General features: G+C 37.0%; 1 protein-coding gene across 12 annotated transcripts in view; it reads right to left on the bottom strand.

The window, feature by feature from the left end:
• HDAC9 (histone deacetylase 9) overlaps positions 1–23,792 on the bottom strand; it is a 489,787-nt gene that overhangs the window by 117,540 nt on the left and 348,455 nt on the right. For all 12 annotated transcript variants that reach the window (XM_074836930.1, XM_074836921.1, XM_074836937.1 and 9 more), the window contains 2 exons: positions 18,139–18,259; positions 12,528–12,577 (listed from right to left, as the gene is read on the bottom strand). In XM_074836930.1, the coding sequence (XP_074693031.1) occupies positions 12,528–12,577; positions 18,139–18,259 (171 nt within the window). The remainder of the gene's footprint in view (positions 1–12,527; positions 12,578–18,138; positions 18,260–23,792) is intronic.

The raw sequence follows: 23,792 nt of genomic DNA, 5'->3' as shown, positions 1-23,792 counted from the left end.
TGCTCTGACACATGAGACAGCAGTCTCTCCAACCACCAAACGCCGAGTATTGGCCAGGATACGGCATTTATCATTTTATGCTTTCAACTGAGTGTGAGGAGACTAAACTGGAACAACAAGACCAAATATCTTCCACTGAAAAATTTCCCTCAGACCGCTTGAATGACTGCTACTTAATTTTACCTGGACTGGACATAAAAATGCACAATCAGGAAATAAAACAGCTTTCCGTGAGGAATTTTCAAAAATGACCACCTAAATGTACGCAGGAAATTCAGGATATTTTAGCTGATGTCTTGAGCGTGGTACATGTAACAAATGGTAAACTCTCAAAGACAGGGGTAACCAACTGAAGCTGCATACCTTAATGCACAGTTATAATACAAGAAAACTAATATAAATGTATGAATGATTACCCTGAAAAAGCACAGTATTACAAACTTAGATGTCAAATTCTATTTCATATTCATGAAAAATTAAGAGTGAATTTCTGAGGAACATCTCATGAAGAACGACCTAGAAAAACTTTCATCACACAGCCAATGCTTTAGCTGTAGCAACTGGAAAATGCCATCTCACTCTGTGTTATATCTCTATTAATTCTATGTATTGCCTTAAATGTTTCAGGTGTTTAAACAGAGATTTTCTTTTAGTGTTACTCAATGTTTACTTTGTAAATTGCTGTTGAAATACCGTGATATAAATGGCAAGCCCATTAAAATTAGAGCTACTAGCTGGCCCAGTTGTCAAGCTGTATATGAAATGCAGCTATGTAAAATCATACTGGATATGCCTTTCTTTATTCCTGTGAGATGAAATGGTTGGATTTTATACGAGTAGAGGGATTAGGATTAAACACTGTGGTTTCTGGTTCTAGTTCAGGTGTATATCACATATATCTGACAGTCAATCTAGATGCTCAATATGCATGAATTTCTGACAAATGCAATGCTTTCTGAATCACAGACCATGAAAAAGTCAGATGGAATTTTATAAGAGGTTATTTTAGTTCTGCAAGTGCTTTGGAGCAGCCAGAGAATTCAGTACAAACCCTATCTTGGTTAGGAATTGTTTTGGAAAATATTAAACAAAATTTACAGAAAATATGGCATTTGTAGCTTAATTCTATTTTTTTCCTGCTTAATTATGATATTATTATTGTCATTTAAGAGTCCTTTAAGAGAATTGTCAGGGTTGGAAAATGTTCTAAATGTCTAACCAAACGAAAAAGAACATTTTTCTAAAAGTAACAAAATGTCAGTGTTAAACTATGAGCCTACTACACATTTTGTTATCAAAAATTCTATCACTGCTGCAACTCTTCAAAGAAGGATTGTGCATGATAGCGCCAAGAGGCAGAAAACACGAGCCCTATCTGAACACTGACTTTCTAACACACATATGGATTTACTTCACTCCGAGTTTCCTGAATGAGCACTGTAAGTTGTAGGCTTTTTCAAGCATATCTAGTATAGCTCAATCATTGGCATGTGTAGCAAAGCTAATACTCTGTAAAGCTACAGATGATAGAAATTAAGCTACCTGTCCCCGAAGTGGATGTGGAGGCATTAAAGAGGAAGGGAATGACTTAAGTGAAAAGAAATGTAGGTAACTTTTCCTGACTAAATGCAACTAATGTTTCAAGCCCTGTGTGCAGAAATTCCCTGCTTTGCACTACAAAAAGAACTTGATATGAATGCTTCCTGCAAGAAATATCTATGTGATAACTTGACTTCCACAACAAAGACTTTAAGCATACTGAAAACAAGCTAAGAAACAAGAAGCCTTGCAGCAGAGATGTTTCAGCAGATAGAAAGCTTGTACTGTAACCCATCATGGCTGGAATATATTTCGTATATAGGAAGACTGACTGTAAAGTTTGAAAGGTACCAGCTTGTACCATGCTCAGGTTGTGGCACGTGTATGTGAAGGTGGAGAGGAAGGATATGGAAATATGTCTGAGAAGGAGATTGTTTACTTAAAGGCCTTTTTGAAATCACGGCAGTCGCTGAAACTGGAAATGTTACTTATCCTCCTATTTACATTTATCTGGAACCTACCTCAGAGAGGCAAAAACCAGCATAAATAATAATTCTAAAGTATTTTGAAAAGATATTTATAACTGCCTTTTGCTTTACCTGTCCCTTCCCCTACTAGAGAACCTCTTCACTCCTCATCCTCTGTTTCAGTCCTTCTTCTTCTGGAAACCTCCTGGGATCTGCCTAATGGTCACTGGGTCACAGTTCTGCTGACCAGAGATGCTGCTCATGGTCTGATGCACCCTTCCATTTTTTACATCCTGCATGGTGTATTCATCTTTGTAAGTTACTTCTCTTCCTTAAACTCTGAAGTTGCCTTAAATACACATCCACTGATAACTGTATGGCAATATAAAAGAGAGCCCAAGCTACTGCTTTGGGATGGATTCTGACAAATCATCCAAGAGCTTGCCCTCTCTTGCTCTCCCTCTCTTTCGCACACACACACACACACAATTTGTGATTTAACATAAATCCAGCTTCCACAGTGGAATTCTGATTTCACTCCTAAAAAGAATTAAAAATACACTGAATTGCTCATCCTGCTCTGGATTCTCTGCACAACTGTTGCCATCAAAAAAATCAAGACCAGTCCTCTTAGAGTTACCACATGTCCCTAGCAGAGATTCTCTACTTATTCTCTGAGAATAGTTCAAAAATATAGTGTCATCATTCATGGAAATGTTGACATGTGATGATCCTTTGATAGCAGTGATTGTATTCTATGTGTCCAATATCCTGGAGAACAAGCTAAAAAGTTCTTTACACTAATTTAAAAGGATTCTTTGCCCTTTCTTTAAAGAGCAGAGATTGGGCTTAAGTGTTCTTGGATGGAAGTTAATCCAGTATATATTTTAGATGGATACATTTCAACATAAATGTGGAAAAACTACTACATTAAAAAAAAAAAACAAAAACAAGCTGTCCTTTGATATAAGTGGTTATTAAACTGAGAAGTAAATAAAATCTAGTCAGTTAACAACAGTGTAGCTGTATGCAGTAACCAAACTGATTAAGAAATCTGTGAGAAATAATATAGGAGAGTACAAACCTCCTCAGTGATAATAGTTTGCAATTTAATAAAACTTGTGTATTGCAGAGCGAATGCCTCTGCTCTAGCTTTAAAAGTGTTCAGAGTCTCACCCTCTTCCACTTATGCCAGAGCAAACATGTTTCCATCACTGGGTTTTTAGTTCACTGGCATGAAAATAGAAATTATATATTTTCCTGAAGTTTTGCAACCTCTAAAAATTGTGTGTGGCATTTTGATATCACTTCCAGCAAGGAGTCTGTCATTCTTGGATACAGTCGGTGCCAGCAAATGTTAGTGCATAAGTTTGTAATACTTTGCTCCGCACCATGAGCATTGCATCTTCCCAGGTGCCATGCTCATAGCTCTCACCTCCGACTCCTGCAGATGTCCTGGTGATCATTCATCACCTCCGTGATTTCCACTAAGAAGCAAAAAGTCTTCAACGTGCTTCTCAGCTGCTGTTTCATCTCACCATGACTAAAGAAGGGAAGGTGTGCACATCATCTCCAAGGAACAACCTCTAATGAATGACCTGTCAGCCGTGTCTCTCGTTAAGGAACAAAGGTGAAAAAGTTTGCATGGCTGACGTCTCTTCCATAAATCCCACATACAGGAAGTGTGTAAAATTTACACAGGGTTACTTCAGGAAAAATATGTACGGTGAGCTTCCTTTATTTTTACTGCAATTTTACAGCTGTATCAGAGATTTGTTCTGTCAAAGGCATTTCCAGCTGCTTTAATCTAAAATGCCTGCCATAGAGAGTACCCAGAATATCAGCTTTTCATATTTTCTTGCCTGCCAGTGTGGTTTACAAATAAATTGTGAAGGGGATGTGATCTTTAGGCTCCAGTGGGATGAATAGTTCAAAGGATGATCACAAATCATTGCTTAAACAAAAAACGTGGTATTCACTTGGGTTTGCATTGGCGTCTCTGGTGTGTTTGAATAATTCCAGTAGGAGAATTTATCAGCAATAATATTCATGGAAATGGACTTCTAAAAAGAATTTTAGAGTCTATTAATTCTGACCTCAAAAGCCTCTTTGCAGGCAAGAACACAAAATCTGGACAGTATGTATACCCACCATATGTGGAATATTTAATGTCTTTCAAATTTTACCTGCCAATAGTGATCTAACTTGTAAAGCTATTATAAATCAAAGCAAATTTTCAGAAAACACTTAGTAAAAAAATTCCAAGTAAAAATTAATAATTGAATACCTAACAGAGTTATTGATGGTGGTAGTCAGCCACTGATAAAAATGCAGCACCCCTACTTTAGTATAAAGAGAATTCACCTTAAGGTTTGTAAAAAAAAAAGTAAATATGTGAAGGTTTTGTTAAAAAATAAATAGCTTTGCATTCAAAATGGGAGTTAGAAAAGCATCAGGCTAAGTCAAGCTGAAGCATGAATAGAATAATATCTTCAGAAGAAAGAGTTTGATTCGGTTACTCTCTTTAACTTTTATGACAGGCATTCAGAATCTCTGGGTCTTGTAAAGCATACATTAGACACCCTAATGAGTCTCAAAACCTTAGTGAAACAGTGATGTGTGGATCATTGGTAGGGGGAATGGAGGGAGGATAGCATGGATTAGATGTGGATTAGAACTTGTTTTTAGAAAAAACTCATAAATAAAACACTTAGGCCCAGATTCAAGTCTCAGATATGTGGCATGTATCACCAGATGCTTGTAAAAAAATGTTACTGCACTTTCAGTCCTAGCCCTGAGTACTCTATTAATTTAACTTGACATTTGTTTTAGTATTTAATGGATTACTGTGTGAAAATGCTTGTGCAACTGCCTTCTTATGTTTGATCATGCAGTTTCCAGGAGTTCAGGGGCAGATAGAACAATGTGTAGTTGGTTGTAATGCATACACAGTTACAGAAAATACAACTTTTAAGTGCAGAATTCAAGCCTTATTTTTTAAAAGTTTTATCATTTGTTGCTGAACACATTTTAGCAATACATATAAATTCAGCTTTCTCCTTGGATGTAGATGATCTTTATGTTAGAGGCCACCATGAAGCTATGCTAGAACCTGGTGTTTATTCAGACAAGCAACACATGAACAATTCTTCTTCAGAGAGCTTTTCTGTCCATCTTGGGGGCTAAATTCTATCAACAAACACATGACGTGTTTTTAAAGTGCAAACGTGAATTCTGCCCTAGTTACAGAATTACCATCGAATCCATATGTGTGTGTGTGGCTAAGTCTGGGGAGAGTGAATAGTATTAGTAAATTGTATATGATACTATTCCACTATTTACATTTAACATATGTGTGTATATACATATATATGTTTCATATTCTGGCAAATAAGAAGGCTTGCTTGCATAGTGCTGGCCTTTGGCAACACAATAGTTTTTAGGAAGTGCACAGAATGAGGTAAAACCATTAAAGATTTGGCTTTATGGTAGTTGATTAACTTTACAATAATTTTCTATGTTCCATGTGTTGTGTCTTTGTTTACAATTTTAATCTGGTCCAGTACCAAGGAAAAAGGTCGTCTATTAAAAAGGGCAAAAAATATTATCTGAGGGACAAAATTCTGTATTTGGTGACTTGGTGGATTACCACTCCTGAGCTTTCTATCCTTGCCTGCTGCAAGTAAAAGCAGTCTGGGACTATTCTAAAATATTCTGTTGTGCCTGCAGTGATGTCAAGGAACTATGTCTCTCAGTTGAACAGTTTTGCTTCTTACTGGTCTAAACATCAGGCTCTGTGGTGGATGGCACAGGGCCATGTCAGCGCCATGAAAAGGCAAGAATGGGACAAAATATCTGCCCTTTAGTGTGAAGAGATTTTTTTCCTTTATTTTGTGGCCATGTTACTGATATGCTAAATGCAGCGTCCCCTCCCTGCCCAGAGATGAGACACCATTGCACTTTCCAGATCCAGAGATGAAGTCTCTGTACCTCAGTAAAAGGAAGAGTATCTTTTTCCTGGTCTGATCATCCAGATTCATGTTACCACACTTGTTAACTTTTTTCCTAAAATGAATGTACCTAAAATTAGGAACTTTGTTCCTTCAATTCCCTGTCAGTGAAGGGAATCAAGCACCTCCAATCAGTCCTTCTGATCTTAGTCCTGGTCTAGTGATGCACATGACTCTCTAATGGTTATATAGGCAAGCAAGGGTGGTCAGGGTCCTGCTTTGGCTGTTGCAGTAATTTGTCTAAAAGTAGGTACATGAAGCTGAACAAGTGAGTCTTCAGAGAACTGTTGTTGTTCTGAACTGAAAGTAAGTAAACGTGCAGTTTTTATCTTATTTCCCTATTTCTTCTTTAGTTTACCCGCTCAGGGAGGCTGTGAGCTTGTCTGCTAGAAAGCCTACAATTCTCTATGCATAAGAGAGCTCGACTAAAGTGTAATGTCAATTGAAACAGCTGGTTCTCATGAATCGATGGGGTATACCACCTAAAAAAGTATGCTCACCAGTGCAGATGAGAGTACATTACACCCTCATTCCCTCACCCTGTGGATAGCCTAAATAGGTTTATCTGGAACTGCACTAAGTGGCTGAACATGTAGAACTTTGAATGCTCTGGAATGACAAACCCCCAGCCCTCATGCAAGTCCTGTCCCCACTGGCCTTAAATTGACTTGGGGTGGTACCAGGATGGCCTGTTCGATCACATATTTTGATGACCTCTGCAGAAAATATGACACAGTCAATGCCGTGTAACTGTGAGTCCTAAATAGTCATGCAAAATATATCAATTAAAGTATAATGTGCCTATGAGGTTGTTTTGATTAAATCTTGGAATTTCCTTAGGAATGGTGTAGCTGCCAGAGAGGTTTAGGAGGTAAACAAGTCCTTCGTTCCCCAAAGTCCCCCACAATCTGCTTCAAAACGTTATAACCGGCAAATTTCAGTAGGTTAATAAGGTGAGTCAGGTAAGTAGTTTAAATTAATAGGTGAATATATTGGCAGCATGGTATATTAATGATTTCACAAGGTAATACATCATATTGAGTAGGTGAGCTTCTAGGAAGAAGAGATTGCTTTCCCCAAGCAGGAAACAGACATATTTTTGGTTGATATTATGAAAGGACTATACCCATTTTGGTACAGCCTGGGATATAGGGGAAGGACACAAGTTAATCCTAACATCTGTGTGAAGGTGGTGTTTAATTTGAGTGCCCAAACCGAAGGCAGTCTGATTTCTCTACAGCCAGATTTGCATGAAGATATAAGGAGAGACCCCTAAGTAGCCTGGAGCCTAAAATCTGCTACAGGGAGACAATGCTATTGCCAATACTTTAATTTTTGCACCTTTGTACCATGGTAATGGAACCAGGTTGGTACCATTAGTTCTTACACAAATAAGAGGAATGAAGAGTCATAATGTGTAAAAGCAGAAAATTCTTCCTGGGCCCAGATTGAGAAGACCAAGGGAAGAATGAGAAGCAGCAGAAAAAAAATAGTTGCCTGGATAACTTACCAAAGTTGTATACTAGTGAAATCTTGCCTTTCTTACTGCTTTTCTTCCTGTGTGGTCAGGACAAAAAGTAGTACTGTCCAGCTACCACAGCCAGGGATGCCAGGAAAAAATTCAACATTCAGAAACTATGAATATTTTGTAAGTTTTGTAAAAATGTAGATATCTTATAGCTGTACATTTCTTTTTTGATAGTTACAAGCCAAATCCTCTTCTGATATGAAAGATCTAAGTTACACTTCAGTTAATGAAACAAGGCCAGCAGTTAATGAAACAAGATCATCTTATCCCAGCAGAAAATCTTATCTCTGTTTTACAGCAAAACTAGAGGAAATGCAGCAAACTTTCCATAATATGTACAAGCCATTCTTAGCCATTCAGATGGCTCAATATTTACCCTATGAGCCACTCTCTTCAGCTCACTAAACATTTATTCTGCTAAAGTCTGTTTTCTTGCAGTGTGATGTTCTCCCACAGCTCCTCCTCTTGCAATTTAAAGATCTGACTTTACACATTACAGGTTTGGAGCAGTGTCTTTTGAGGGTGGGGGAGAGCAGGGGGGATTGGATAACTGCCCAATTTCATATGATAAAAGTGAAATTCTCTTCTGTCTGCAGAACAATCCCCAGAGAACAACGTATGAAACCCAAACTTAAATAAAATCATATCCTGTTTGCAAACATCATATTCCCTTTGCTTCTCAGTAATCTGGACCCATAAACCCCAGCACAGCTTGAGAGCCCATTCCTCATCTAAACAAATGCCATAAGCCCCTTTATACTTTTACAACCATGTCAGAAAATAATATTGACTGCCAATAGTGATGTGATTGGAGTTGCCTCCTCTGAGCCATAAAAGAAGCAGTCTGTTATCAATTTCTCTAAATGCATCAAGGGAATTATGGGTCGGTTCAGTTCCAAGTTATAAATGACAATTCAAAAGCCGCAGAAGTGTTTGAAGCTGGGAGCCGATGATGACATTATCATAAAAGCCTGCTCTTCTTTGCTTTTGTGGGTTTTTTTGCCTATCAACTAGACAAAAAAATATGGCTGAGAAATGACTTCAAGATTTCTTCACACAGCAGCAGGTCAAACAGGCAGGAAAACAATCACTATTTTTAGTGACAGACTGAAGTAAGGAGATGAAACTTGCTCCCATTAAAAGTAGATTTCTGCTTCTCTTATTGTCATTTTCACAGGACAACAGAAGGGGAGGAATTGAAATAGATGGATGCATTGACCAAATGGTCAGTTATAGCTCTTGTGGCTGTTTACAGATGAAAAATTGTGGAATGGTCTGATAATCTACAGAACCAAAAAGTAATTTGTGATTATTCTCCCCATTTGGCCACTTCACCTGCAATCTACCCACCTCTCCTGGAAAACTTTTCACATTCCAAACCTCTGACCAGCTGCAAGAAACCATCTCTTGTTATTAAAACTGCTGGCCGTAGAGCTGCTAGTCTCTCTCCAACATAAGGAATTTCATCCCCCTGGTATTAGAATTCTTTAACAACAGTTGGTTCTGGAACAATGTTAAGCTTGAAAAAAGAATAAAAAGCATTATTGCAAGATGGAGGTCCCATACTTCAGTGGATGTTACACTGCTGACCCTGGATAAAAAATTAACCATCACTGAAAAAAAAACCTGTTATGGCCAAATTTAGGAGGTTAGATTTAGACAACTTTTTTTTTCTCTCTGTGAGATCTGTTCAGTTTGGCTGTTGATATGAAACAGCTTTATGCTCTTAAATAAGAGCTAATTATTACTTATATAATTTCTGATAAAACTGTAAAGTTTATTGTTTGATTTCTTCTGAAAGCCTAACATACACCAAATGCAATTCACCAGTGACCCTGACATAATCAGTCCCTATCACTACTTGAAATAAAATTTAAATGGATGAAAAATGTTTACAAAATCAGTAAGTGACAGCTTTACATGCATTTTGCACTAGTATTAAAGATTTAGAGCCATGATGGAACAGGATCAGCAAATATTAGTTATGGACACTGTCTCTTGTTTGCTTTTCAAAATTCTTGAAAAAAACTTTATACATTTAAGTAATGTCCAAAGAAGAGAATCCCTGATCTTGACTGCAGTTTATTGGTGCTGTTAGAACAGAGATAACAATAAAATAAATAATATAGTAGAATTCAGGGTTACGGAGGTTAGTTGGACTTTTGTTTGTGAGCAATGTAAGCCCCACCAAACTCGTGCCAATATAGTCTGTATAGCCCATCAACTGATCATGTCTTCAATGTCTGTGAAGTTCTAGGTTCCAGTCCTTGCTCCAAGAGCAGTTTCCATTTTGTCCAGTGATTCTTTCAGGTGAAATACATAAGCTGTTTGTGGAGCAGGGGCTCAGAGCTAGGACTTCACATTATTTATAGACATATGATAGGGAGATAGTAGCCAACATGGGCTTCATCCTACTTATGCTCTTACTAGTCCAGTGCTCTTTCCAGCAGTGGCACAGCTTCAATGTGTGGTGTGAGGGTCCCCAACCAGAAACAATCTATGTTCTTCTCAGTGGTAACAACATCTGCTAAGAGATGGAGGCTCTGGTATTAAATCCAGCCTGGCACTGGAGAGAAACGAGCCTAGGTTTCCCATCCCCTGTGAGTAGTCTAACCACTAATCTATTTAATAATAGAAGAGCTGCATAATAACAGCCAGCAAGGTCCCCATATGGTTAGAAGACAATAGGATCAAAGAGCTCTGAAAACCATCATTCAATAGGCAGCCATAATGTCTCCTGCAAGAAAGGAGTTCTTTTTTTCTTAATACTTTCTCACTGTATTCTTTAGCAAACAAGTAATCAAGCAAGCAAGCAAGAAAATAAATGAAAACAAAAATTTTTAAAAATTAAGTCTTCTATCCCTCCCTAAAACCTTTGTATTAATTACTTGCTACTTTACATTGATTACTGCTTTGTAACCCTCAATTAAGTTGAAAGCTACTAAGTAGCAATGCTTCTTCTTTCTTTCCACCATTGTTTTTGAAAAGTAAACTTAAGAATTGCTTTCCACACAGTTTGAAGCAACTCCATTTCCCAGAGCTCATCTTAACCAACAGACAGCTAAATATCACTGAAAGAGAGCTCCTAATCTGATTATTTACCTTGAAAAAGGTCATAACCCATTCCTTTAAAAGAGCCCCACAGCAAGCCTGACAATAATAATATGTAGAAAGGCAAACCAACTAGAAAAAAAATAAATAAAAGATCCATTTCTACAACATGTTCTTTAATCCAATTTCCATGATTTTAAATAAGAAATAAACAGGCTCAAAAAAAGTGTAGATAAACTTAAATGCTTAAAAAAATGAAGTTATACTGAGCATTTTTGACTTGCATTAACTTTAGAATGGACAATATACTTTCATTAGTAGAAGGATTTCAAAGCACATCTCTATTCACGATTTTTTAATACCACAATAACTTGCTTCATAGAAAAATCTTGTATTTTAATTTTCAAAGCATACCACAGTCCTATTTACTTTCCAAAGCCCTCAAAAAATTTGTTCAAGAAATTTTATATCACCTCCTCTTTACTTAGAAGCCTGAAAAACATCCTTTCTCAACTTTATTCATCTCTTGTTCAACTTTTTCTAAACTTCATAATAACTTCAACAACAGTGTGAAATATTATCTTTTTTTTTATACAGAAATGTGGGCATATACGTGTGTGTGTGCATATGTGCACACAGTAGTGAACAGAGGTGCATGTGGATGTGCATGTCTATGTGTCAATGTGTAATGTTAGTTGATTCACATACAGATATGACCCCCAGGTTTCAAAATTAGCAAGTTGCTAGTCACCAAGTTCCGAATTTTAGGCAGAATCCTCAGCAAGCTAAGTCCACAGTGGAGGAGCTGGAATGATTACCACTTCCTGATTCTTTGTTCCTTAACTCATAGTTCAGGAATCCTCAAAAATTATTAAATACTGAAGGCTAAAATGGATTTTTTCTTTTTCCTGTGTTAAAACCTTACAGAATAAGTATTTCTTGTCAAGTATCTAATAATAAGAAACCCCACTATAAATGAGACTAATATGGTGTGGAACTTATCCTTTGTGAAGGATAAAAGTAAAAACTTCAGAAGGTTGAATTGGAAGTTGACCTCCAGAGATTGTGACTTTATTCCTGCATACTCAGAAACAGTGAAAGGGAACTAAAATATATATGCATCATCCAGCCAGTCCATCAATATCTAGTGATATCATCAATTTACTTTGATATTGCTGACATCAGGAAATAATAGGCCCAGATGGATCAAAATTGTAGAGTACTTTTGTGTGAAAGACCCCTGTATGTGAAAAATTATTTCTCCCTGGTATTATCTTCAGTAGAATTTAATAGGAGCATGATACCAACATCAGTAGAAATTCTCCATTCTACATGTTTTTCAATAATTTAGATTAATTCTTTTATCTAGTATTGCAACTGATTTTTGTCTACTGTGCCTTAATACTTGCAAGCTTGTATTTCAGAATGAATCCATTTCAGAACAGGACATAAAAATGCTCAAAAAATTTGCTAGTTGAACAACACCCAAGTTATTAGCTAGAAGCTAGTGAGCACTTCTCATGCTAAATGTTAGCTTTGGTAGCTTTTTTGTCTTTTCTGAGAAATGTGAAGCTATATTTACTTTTCAACAGTACACAAAACAGCTTCTCCAATGCTCATTCTGCTATAACGATTGCACCTATGTTACTTTCCTCAAAAATAGAGCTCATGTGAAAAACCCAAAGTGGGACAACTAAGAAATGTGCACATTATCACGAAATATGTTCCTATCTAACTGTTCCATATGCTTATTGTAATGTAATGTCTTCTGTGTCTTTGAAACACAGTATGATAATGGCTCAGGTTTCATCTCTACATTTTTTATCAGCTTCTGAGGACTTTGAACTGACAATGCAATAGTGCTAAAGAATTCATGAATGAATATATATGTTGCATATTGTCCCGCTTGTGAAAAAACAAGCATCTACTTACCCCAAGTCCCCCACAAGGCAACAAGGAAAAGAGTTTTTGAGACACGTTTCCTATATATTAAAGAAAAAAAGAAACAATAAGCATCATTTATCAAAAAGACATTTAAATACTGGAACAGTGATCACTCTTTTCTGTAATTCAGATTTTGGTATCACACAATGAAAGTGTCGTGTATTAGAATAAAAAATATTAATAGTACTTAGAAAGGAAATCAGCCATGGGACATCTAAGGTACTCTTTTGCAACAGTGATAAATCTTAAGATTGGTAAGCAGTAGTTTCAAAGGAGTATAATGATCAAATATCCACAGAAATTCTCTCTGAACTAGGGTGACTAATCATCCTGATATCTGTAGCTGATAAGCAGCTTGTCTAAGCTGGTCATCTCAGCTTCTTCTACAGCCAGTGGAGTGAGGTAGGCACCTCTACCCAGCCTAGATGACTGATAGGATGAATTATACTTGAGAAGTGCCTGTTTCTTTTCACTGACAACAGAGGGAACTTCATTAAACTTACATGAAACTGATAACTAATTTTTTAACTTCATCTCTCCAGAAAAGTTTCTCCTTTGAAAATCACAGTCTTAGTCTTCCTATCTATGCAGAAATGCTGTTCTTTTCATTTACATACCACCAATGAATACATTAATATTTTAAAAACATAAAATGAAATACTCCTTGTTTCAGTATTACTCAGTCAATACATTCTACTAAAAGGAACAGAAACTTGATAGGCTTTAGAATCTAATTTCTTACTCTGCTCTATACATTAGATAATGTGATAGGGTTTATCTTAATATTTATACTCACTTTATTCATTCATGTTTTCTTTTTTTGTACCACTAAACTCACTGCTTGTCTTGATAAGGACAATATGAAAACTGTGTAAGGATCTCAGGATTTGATGCAGTTCGTATCCCAGTATGTAATCTGATCCTAAGGCAGCTGTGGAAGAGAACATAAGCTTTTCCCCTGCCGTATCACAGAACTGGCTTTGTAACTTTGCCATCTGGAGGAAATGTTAGATAGTGAATCACTCAAGTTACCTAGAGGAGCCACCCATTGTTATGGAAGGGGCGAATGCTGCAGTTACTCATGTTTAGCAGGTGCCAATGAAATGCATAAAGACAATTATAAGCCATCATCTTTGAAGTACAAGAGACCAGACTGCAAGGTCTGAGATGAAGAAAGTGCTTTACACTTCGAGTAAAATCCAAGATGCATTTTTAACCGACTAGAGGCCTTTGATCAGTTTGCACAGTGTGCGAGAAAAGCCAAACAAAACCTCCTGTGGAGCTACCAGGGGAAATGCAGGTGCAGCAGCTATGCAGAGTATCCTCATACTGTGAGTCCTAACGGCACCAGACGTGCAAGGAAATGTGGGCTGCAGGAGACTGTCAGAGTAGAGACACAGGAGGAGTTTCCAGATCTCTTGCTAAGCAGATCCAGGGACCAATGCGAACAGCAATTTTTCACTTTTCACTATGGGGAAGATCAAAAAGTCCTGAGCAGATAACTAGAAAATTAGTGCTGTTAAAGTACCAGGAGACATTAATGGAAATGTAAGCTGTAATTTGAGATAAACGAAGGCATTTTTAGAATATTGAATGAATAGATCTTTTTTTCTTAAATTCCATTGCAGAGTTGGGACATAAGAGAGAACAGATGAAATCTCATTTATCTCCCTGAAGCTGGGCACATTGTGCATGGTAAACACTATTAAAACCAACAAACACAAAGTAAAAACAGAAAAGCAGATGGTGAGGAAGGACACTAAAATCAATCAACAGCTAATACTAAAATGGGGGGAAACAAGCAATGAAGCCTTTTCAGTGTATCAAGAAACTTGCCAGGTTACTCACTTCTTATTGCATGATAATCAAAAAAAGCAGGTAACAGACTTTGCAGAACAAGAAAAACATTGAGATTTCATTAAAAGAACAGTGGGGAAAATTTCTACTAAGAGAGAGTGAGACCATCACTTAGATGGTCTCACAAAAAGAAAAGAGGTCACAACACTCTTTGCCGTAAATGTAAATCAGTAGCAAAAAGTAAACCCTGAAAATGAATCGAAGTGAGAATTTGCCGTGATGTTTGGCGTTGATTTCACAGCAGGACTTGGTAAATAGCAGTCATTTCCCAGTAACAACCTTCCACACCCCAGGATACCTCCAGAATAATAATAATAAAGATACTGGGATAATTCAAGTAAGATAGAAGACAAATTTTAAATAGTCATACATTTTTTGGCTTTGCATTCATGACAGAGTTTGCAGTCACCAGCAAATCATTTGAGAAAAATCTTTTAGTTAATAGTACAAGTCAGTACAACAATTTACTGGTAGAGCTAGAAAAATTATCCAGATTTCTATTGTGAAATTTCAACTGGTTAGTCAAATCAAGTGCTGAGGCCCCCATCACTGACTAGGTCAGGGCCCCTACAGAAGTCAAGGAAGCTGCTTAGGAGATAGACAGTTGGGGACTGAGAGTCTGATGACCAGGAAAAGTGATGGGCAAAAACTGTCTTTCACAAAATAAACAAACAAAAAAGTGTGTTCACTTGTGAAAAGGCACAGTTTGAGAAACCTGATTGTTTTCAGTATCATCCCTCAAGAATGAAGCCATTTCTGCTAAGCGGTCATTTTTTCACTAACTTGAAATTGCAATTGTGCAGATGCTCTGAGAATGCATCTTTTAGTTGTACTCTGAATACTGCCTCACTGTCAGGGATGTATCAACAGTATATTTCACACTTTTTACAAACTTGTAATCATTGGAAACTTGATTTTTAGAAACACTTTATTATGGTTGGAGGGGGAAAAAGCAAACAAATTTGTAAGATCTGTTTGATAACTGTTCTGCCCTTGACGTTACTCAAAGAGATTTGAAAGGTGGTATTCTGTCACATTCTGTCACACCATAATGTGATATGACACATAGTCTGCATATTAGTTTCCTTCATGTCAAGACAATGTAGTGCAACATAACGCGTTGCTTAACACACCAAACTGAAATAAAATCAGTCAAAAGCTTAACTACACAATAGTGTAGAAGTTGAAGTAATCATTTGCAAGAGCTGCATTTGTAGGCCCTGATGCGGGAAAAATAAAGCCAAGAGTTCAAGCCAGTTTATACTCTGAAACCATTAAGAATATGTGAACGATAACTGTGTGCATAAGTCTCACTGATTTCAGTAGTTTCAGTAGTTTTTACAGCCATTTTGCTTTGCAGTCTTCCAGAACAGAGTTTTTTTCCCCAAACAGGGACACTGAAATAAGCATTTATTCACAAGTAGCACATTTCTAATCCTAGTTGTACTTATATTTAATTCCTTCAAGTGTTTCCTTTCTGTTTGAAAGATACAGAAGCTGCTGCTTGTTAGCAAAAAAAAAAAAAAAAAAAAAAAAAAGAAAAGAAAAAGAGCTTCAGACAAAGCAGATGTACTTTTCTAAACAGGAATAGGGAACAAATGCTTTTCTGGAGCACAAGTGAACAAACAGTGCATCTGTCTTTTTGGGTGGGCAGAGTAGTAAGGAAAGGAATGGTTAGGTCCTCCTTTTCATTAGGATGCAAACCCATAATTTGATGGAACAATTTCTGTAGAAAAAAAATGCACTTTCATTGAAATAGAAATATTTTATGAGACGATGTTGTTACTGATGACATTTTTGATGAGAAACATTTCCTTTAGATATTTTCCTTTGCTACACATCATTTTGAATTTCTATAATATACCAAGATGTTAATTTTAATTTTGGGGTTGGTTAGGTTCAACCTCACTGAACTGGGAATCATGAAAGGTGGAACAGTCACACTGCATTTTGGAAAAGTGTAAGAGACACTTAAGTTCCTTTATACAAGAGTCTGGAAGCCCAAATCATTAGAGCTCTGAGCCAAAAAAAAGGCACATGCTAAAGCATGTGGGAAGAGTGTTTCATTGACTGTTGTCTTGGTAAAAGGCCATGTCAGATGTGGCAAGAAAACATCCTAGAAACAGAGACAGAAAAGGGAATTTAGCCAAGGATAAACTCAGAATATATGCTAGAAGTGTGATCTTGATATAAATTTAGAGAATAAGTATTTTGGACTAAATGTCAAATAAAAAAGCCAAAGAGCATCGAGTAAAGACCTGTGGGCAAAGAAATGGTTTTCTGAGATTGGATAAACAAAGCCTTCTGCATTCTCTACACATAGACAGAAACACAGCGAGGATAGCAGGGTCCATTCCTTTTTTTCACCTCATAGCTGCAACTACACACTGTTGGTCAACCACTGAGATCCAAACTGGGAGCAATATTTTGTATTAATGCATGTTGTACTAAATATTGTGAAAATTAAAATGAAATGAATCAAACCCAACAAAATTTAAATGAAATGCTTGACTTTATCAAAATGGAACATTTTGACAATGTTGAACTCAAATCAAAATGTTTCCAAATTTTCATTTTGCAGGAATTTATTTTTTTTTTTTAAAGGGGGACTTCCTATCTTGGAAATTCAAGCTCCTGAGAATCTATCATACTGTAAGTATTTTTCAGTTTTGATGTTGCCTTAGCCAAGAAGATATATATACTTAGATAATATTGTGATCAAGACTTTTTTTAATCTACTCTTATGACTCACTGAAGCAACAGTCTGCCTTACAGAAGAAACTCTTTGCATTAGTTTCCAAAGAAAAATAATTGTTATGTATTACTAGAACTGTGGCAGCAATTTCTTTTGATGGCAAGTATTGTTTCTGTTTGGGTTGGGTTTCATTACATTTAGGAAAAGCTCCACATGTTAGAATAAGTGTTTTAAAAATAGCTGAGAATTAGAGTGTTGCATCCAATCTGCTGGGACATAAAGGGCAGTATTTCACTCACAGATTATTTCCAAAATGCACTACTTTATTGTGTGTTTCCTTTCACATTTTCTGTATCAGGTCTGACAAGTAGATCTGCTTCATGCTCCCCTCATGGAGAGCTCAATTTAACACTACTTTTCTATTCTAAAAAGCATACACTGATCATTGTCTGTGCATGGATATTTGATGTGAAAATCCTGTCAGTTTTCTGTGATTCTGTACATCTGTGGATCCATTTAATATTTTAATGTGTTGTTTCCCCCTGTTATTCAGAAAGGTATCATATTTTGCATAATGGGAAATCATTAGAATAAAGTTCACTTATTATTAAGACTTAGGCATGGTATCTGCACTCAGCATGGCTGAAATAATTGAAATAAAGCAAATGAGAACAGCAAACAAGCAATTCTGACAAGCAAGTGTATCTTAAACTCTCGTTTTCAAATCAAAGAACACAAGGAGATAGAAGACCAACCATGTTCAAAATTGCCATTGACCTCTGATGGAGAACAAATTACAGTAAAGGGTTAACACTTCAATGATTTTTGAAGCAAATGAGGAGAAACTTCTATTGCTGCTTTCCAGCCTGTGCATTTTGCTAATCTATATTTGGCTTCCATTGTAACATTCTCCTTCCACATAGCAATGCATTTGGAAAAAGTGAATTTTTGTCACACTGCTTGCCAAGTATTTTAAACTGACACCAGCTATGACTAATGACAGTGCTGGAATGTGCTGTTCTCAGTAGAATAGAGGCCTGTACAGACCTAGGAGTTTCCTGGGGTCCAGCTTCTGTCTGTTCAGGGGGCTGGTGCCATACAGCAGTGAATGATGTTCAGAGTGAACCAGCTGTATTTCCTCCAGACTGGCTTTTCGACCTCGAATTCGCTGAAAGAAAACAGCAGAGGCCTACAATATTCCACTGACAATATTTAGGGAGGAAAAAAAAAAAAGTAAAGGTCCGAAATAACATTTAGTATGATTAATAATGGGTTGAAATTGCGTCATGCAGGAATGTGACACTGATTTGTTTATTAAAGTAATGCTATATGAAAAACAAATGTGTGCGTGGTTTATCACAAATGCTTCACTTAAGTCTTAGCAGAGTTAACAATACAAGGTTTCACATACAAGAAAAATAAAAGATTCTGCCTCTTTTCTACATTATATTAAGAGATACAAGCCAAAAGGTGAAATATTTAAGTAAGAAATCTGCCTAGAAAAATTCTAGTTTAAAGACCAAAAAATTACTCACACCTGTAAGCTGCAGATGTGTTCTGAATGAGGATTAATGTTTTTTGCATCACTACTAGTACTTGTGATTTATGCTGCTAGGAAGAACATGATCACAGTGAGGAGAGCCAGGGAGAAGAAGAAAATTAAAGGTTAAATGCTTTAATAAAATATTACTATATATTTTTATTTTTTTAATATATGTTCTGTATCCCAGGATCATTTTTGCTGTTACACATGCCAACTCGCTTGCTTGCTTACATTTCTGTAGGTGGAGTTTGTCTCTTTAACTGTTTCTCCAGCCTGTAGTCTCCCCACTTAAATCAGTGTTAAAAAATCTGGGATGTCTTTCTATAAATCTATTGAAATTTAAACAGTTTAGGAAGGAAGGAAGATAGAAAAGAAGGAAGAAAAGACAAAACTAACATCTCCTTATTCAGCAGATCTGTTCCCTGTAAGTATCTGGAGTTACAGCTTGTCATAAAAAATATTTACTCTCTGCTTGTCCTAGTGCTGCACAGCCTTTGCAGACACAGCAACATGAAGCAGATTTTGTTCAGGTTTGGGCATAATAAACAGCACTGTCAACAAAGTTCTGGTCCCAAGCTCATCTTTCCTGTTGATATTAGATAACATGGAGAGAAAACAGCCTATTTTTAAGGTCTTGGACTCTGTTTGCAGATCTGGTCCTTATGAACACTTGGGAAAAACCTCTCACAACTTAGACTGTATCTGTCCAACTGTCAACATCTACAGATAAAAAAGGTACAGAAGTTATCCAAATAGATCATCCTATTTTTAATAGACTGATTAACCTGTTACAGAAATGCCACTCAGTTCTAGTTTTCTTAGAGGTTGTTGTAGTTTTTACTATATCCATCACCTACTCATGCACATCAGAAAGCACCAACCTCTTCACCAGCAGAAGGAAGCAATATTATAAATATTAAAGAGAATTTGCACTGTGGAAGAAAGGAGCTGCCTAGGGGGCGTCAGAAGAACCATGCACAATTTATATTGAGTTAAGCAGTGGCAATTTTTTCTGACTAATCAGGAAAAATATACTGAGAGTTAGATCTAGATGCCTGTGGAACAAGCTTCCCCTCAGGGATATGGTGGAAGCCCTATTTCTTGCAGTGTTTAAAACTTGACTGGACACAGCAGTGGAAAAATCATTTTAGGGAGTGATCCAAGAACTAAATGACTTAATAAACCCTTTTTCATCTCTAATTTCTTCAAGCCTCTCCCAGTCTCACATGAGAATTTGTAGCAGTGCACTCACATCCTTTTAACACACAGTTGCACAATCAAAATCAGCACATTATGTTACTTCATGGAGTCAGTAAACTCTGTAATGGTTCTTCTGGGTCAGATAAAATGTTTTTCTTCACAAGTGAGGTGACTGGTAACATTTATTCGTTCATCCATTCTCATTAAGGTCTATGTTTCTAATAAGCTGCTTTAAAATCTATATATCAAATTCTCCATAGCAAAACCGAGACTTTTAGGACAGCTAAACCAAATGTATAAGAAAAGTAAAGTGGTATTTTATGAAGGTCACATCAAAGAACCTTGAATAAAATACTCACTTTCTGGTCATATATTTTCTACAAGTTATACAAAAACTCTTTAAGAGATGTTTAAGAGAGTTAATTGTTTAGCTCTTTTTAAAGTGCTGTTAAATGCCATATCCCTTTAACTATAAAAAGACCCACAGCTAGCCATTATTCCTACAATGGGGAGCTCTGTGATATGTGTTCTGGAAGTGGCCTCCCCAAAACATTTTGCCGATGAGCTACCTACTACCCAGTATTGCCGGACAGATTCTCTAGGGCAGAAATGGATTGTGCAGAAACAGGTTTGGTGCAGAAATCAAGTAGCACTGAACAGGATGCCCCACTCCAGGCTGCTCCCAGCAGTGAGGTCCTCAGAGTGCAGCCAACAGCTGAGCTGCCAGGACAGGCACAGCCCAGAGCTGCTTTTTCTCCACAGTTTTTCCAGCTCTAACCTTGAGTATCAGCAAGCACATTTACACAGTAAATGGCAGGAGGAAAGGGAAGGGTAAACAGTGCACATGTCTGTGCTGTTTCTGCATTCCCATCTCCTCATTTACTGTTCCTTTCATCCTACCCTTGCAGTGTCTCTGCCTGTCAAGCCATTTTCTATAACATTAAAATTCCAAATACCTAAGGCTCAACACAGAGGAAAAAATAATTGATATTAAAAATTACCTGTAATAATTGCTAAGAACGGTTCTTCTTACAGAATAATGGCAAGATTTAGCAGTTCTACAAAAGCACACATCATGTGTGTTGCCAGAATCTGGAACCATGTAACTTCAGTTATACAAAGTAATAGTTTCTGGCTGTCATTGGCATGAGTTATCAGACAACATAACATTTGCATTTGTATAACTGTACACATATACTTTTATCTATATCTTCTCTATTTTAAAGTGTCTTTCTTAATTTTCATTGGCCATGGTAGTATTAAAAGCCTAAAACGTAGTAGAAAGCAGAAAATTGGCATAAAGCCAATGAAAAAAGAAATAGCATCAGAGAACTTATGAAAAGTATTTATTTCATTCATGGGTATTTGAATACTATGTCCATTCATCTACTACAACCTTATTAGAAAGCAAGTCATCTCTTTCTAATGTGCATGACAATTTGTGCATTGGCTTTCTCCTCTGACATATTAATTTTCCTCATCAACAGAGACATTTATACATCTCAGGAGAGCAAAACACTGCACGAATGTTTCAAAAAATCAGTCTAGAACTAGAAAGTTATTCTCTCCACAATGGGAAAATGCTTTCACCTTTCACAGAGTTTAAGGTCAAAGAGGACTGTCTAGTCTCGTCTTCTGTTTAAAATAGAGCATTAAAGTTCCACACAGATAACGTCTATTAACCTGAAGATTTTGGTTAGACTTTCAGCAGACTAAACTCTTGCACAGTAAGAGATTCAAAAAGATGAAGGTGACACTGCCTGTTTCTTTCTACTAAACCAACAGGAATTGTTGACATAGCTTAACGAATATTTCTCACTCAGGTGCCTCAGTGTAAGGTATCCATTGCCTTTACTGCAGTTATTTATATGGAGATAGTGTCTCTGAAATTCCCTTAGCCTATCTAGTTTGTAAACAAGGTCTTCAGAGTTTTTCCTGCTTATCTGAGATTTCTCAAAGTTGTTAAATTTGCTCTTGTTTTTAAAAATACACCCAGATAACATTGATCTTTTTCCAGACAGTACACCCACATCGCTTGTTCTCTCTCCATTATGTGGGAATTGCAAGCAAACATACCTCTGACACTCATGCACCCATGTAGAGATGCATTTACTCTCTTCATGTGTTTTGGTGATCCAGTGCCTAACCTGAATATGTTAAACACTACAAAGATTGTTGCTCTTAAAGACTAACTTTTCCTGTATTATTTCTTCTTTAGTGGTAAACTAAGGTTCAGAGGATGGAATTTTTTCATGTATTTCTATCTGTGTGATCTGGCAAAGTTTTTTAAATCTTTAAATTCTTTCCTTCTCTCCCCTTTACTCCATGAGATGCGGACAGCAGGAGGTGTAAGATGTCTCCTTACTCCAGAAAACTACCAAACTTCAGATCAAATTCCAGGCCGAAAAGAAAAATGTTGCTGGACCATAGTCCCTACATGAAGTAGAGGTGGGGGCACAAAGTGGGACTGTGTCTACATCTTCTTTTCTTTTCTAAAACTGTGCTGATCAGTGTAGCCTAATGTCAGTCATTGTGCATAAATTATGTCCTGAAAGGAGTTATGTAAATACTTCCTCTCCCTAGAACAAGTAGAAAGCAGACACCACTACCAAAATATAATTCAGTTCATTTTTTTGTCTCAAAGGTAGGTCAGCTATGCATTGCTTTTTACCAAGAAAAAATTGCAAAAAAAGATAATGGATGACAATCGTGGCATCTTTTAGCTTCTCTCTTCTGGTGCTGCATTTGATAACTCTGTTCTATGTCTGTCAGCCTTTAATGAACACAGAATAGGCATTTCAGTAAACATACACAAAACTTTTAAACTAATGCAAAAATATTGTGTCTGAATTGTATTTTTCCAATACATATATACTAAGACTATCCAAAAATCCCCTATGGGTGGAAATTACTCCACTCTCTTGGCCTGGACTCAGTCAGCGACTGGTCTCTCAAATCTGGCTCTCCAGGGCTGGCCATGGTCTGAATGTGCTTCTCCTTTGTCTTAGGAAAGCTGATGGGGAAGTAATCTATCTATTTGGAAGAGTGATATGATTAAAAAAAATTCTGAAAGCTATCACTAGTTTCTCAATTTAGCAAAAAATCCTCTAAACTGTTGTTTGAATAACTGTAGAACTCAAATATCTATGGCTAAAAAGACAAAATTCAGTCTGGAGAAGAAAGTCCTTTTGGCTGTGTCTGCAGCAGTAAACTAAGCAGTGCCAGGAAACATTCCCAGGCAGAGGAACACAATCATCTATTAAATTGCTAAAGTGGTCCATCACACCGTTTTGGCTGAGCAACAACTAGCACTCTCCCAAACAACTCCCAGACATGGTTTGGTCACTGGCAGGGGCCAGGAAGCATTCCTGGTAGTAAGAACATGGGCTTTTCCATGCCAGTTGGCCGCAGTGATGGAGAACAGTCCCAGGTACATTTTATTTTGTAGTGAAGATACAGCTTTGAGTACCCCAGTCAAACCTTGTTATGATTTTACCAAGTTATATTTTTAAAATGCTCTATATGGGGGCAATATGAGCAATATTTACAGGTAATAGATTAAGTCTAGATTAATCTACTTAGATTAATCTATTAACTGCATTAGCCATGGTGTCAACCCAGTATATATAACTTCCATCATCCCATGCCTAGTTAGAAATGACGGTTCTCTGTGCACTTGGCCAGTCGTCTCTCCAGGGCCATAGACCTGAGCTGCATGATAGGGGTTAATCCACACCACATGATTTAGGAACCACATTTTGGTCACTGCTATAGATAACAAAGATCGTATAGATACAGATTGTCCATTTTCATAAGGGTTTCTTGTTAGATTAAGAAAATAGGGAGGGTTCCCTGGCACAAGCCTGTGACTAAGGATACACGCATTGCAAGGTAACAAGATCTGAGCTACCTCTAACTGAACTAGCTTTGATCCTGATACACTCGTTAGACAAAGAGT

Source organism: Strix aluco, chromosome 1 (genome assembly GCF_031877795.1).
Source record: "Strix aluco isolate bStrAlu1 chromosome 1, bStrAlu1.hap1, whole genome shotgun sequence".
NCBI lineage: Eukaryota > Metazoa > Chordata > Aves > Strigiformes > Strigidae > Strix > Strix aluco.
The sequence above is the reverse complement of the archived record's forward strand: the minus strand, read 5'-3'. Positions and strand labels throughout refer to the sequence as shown.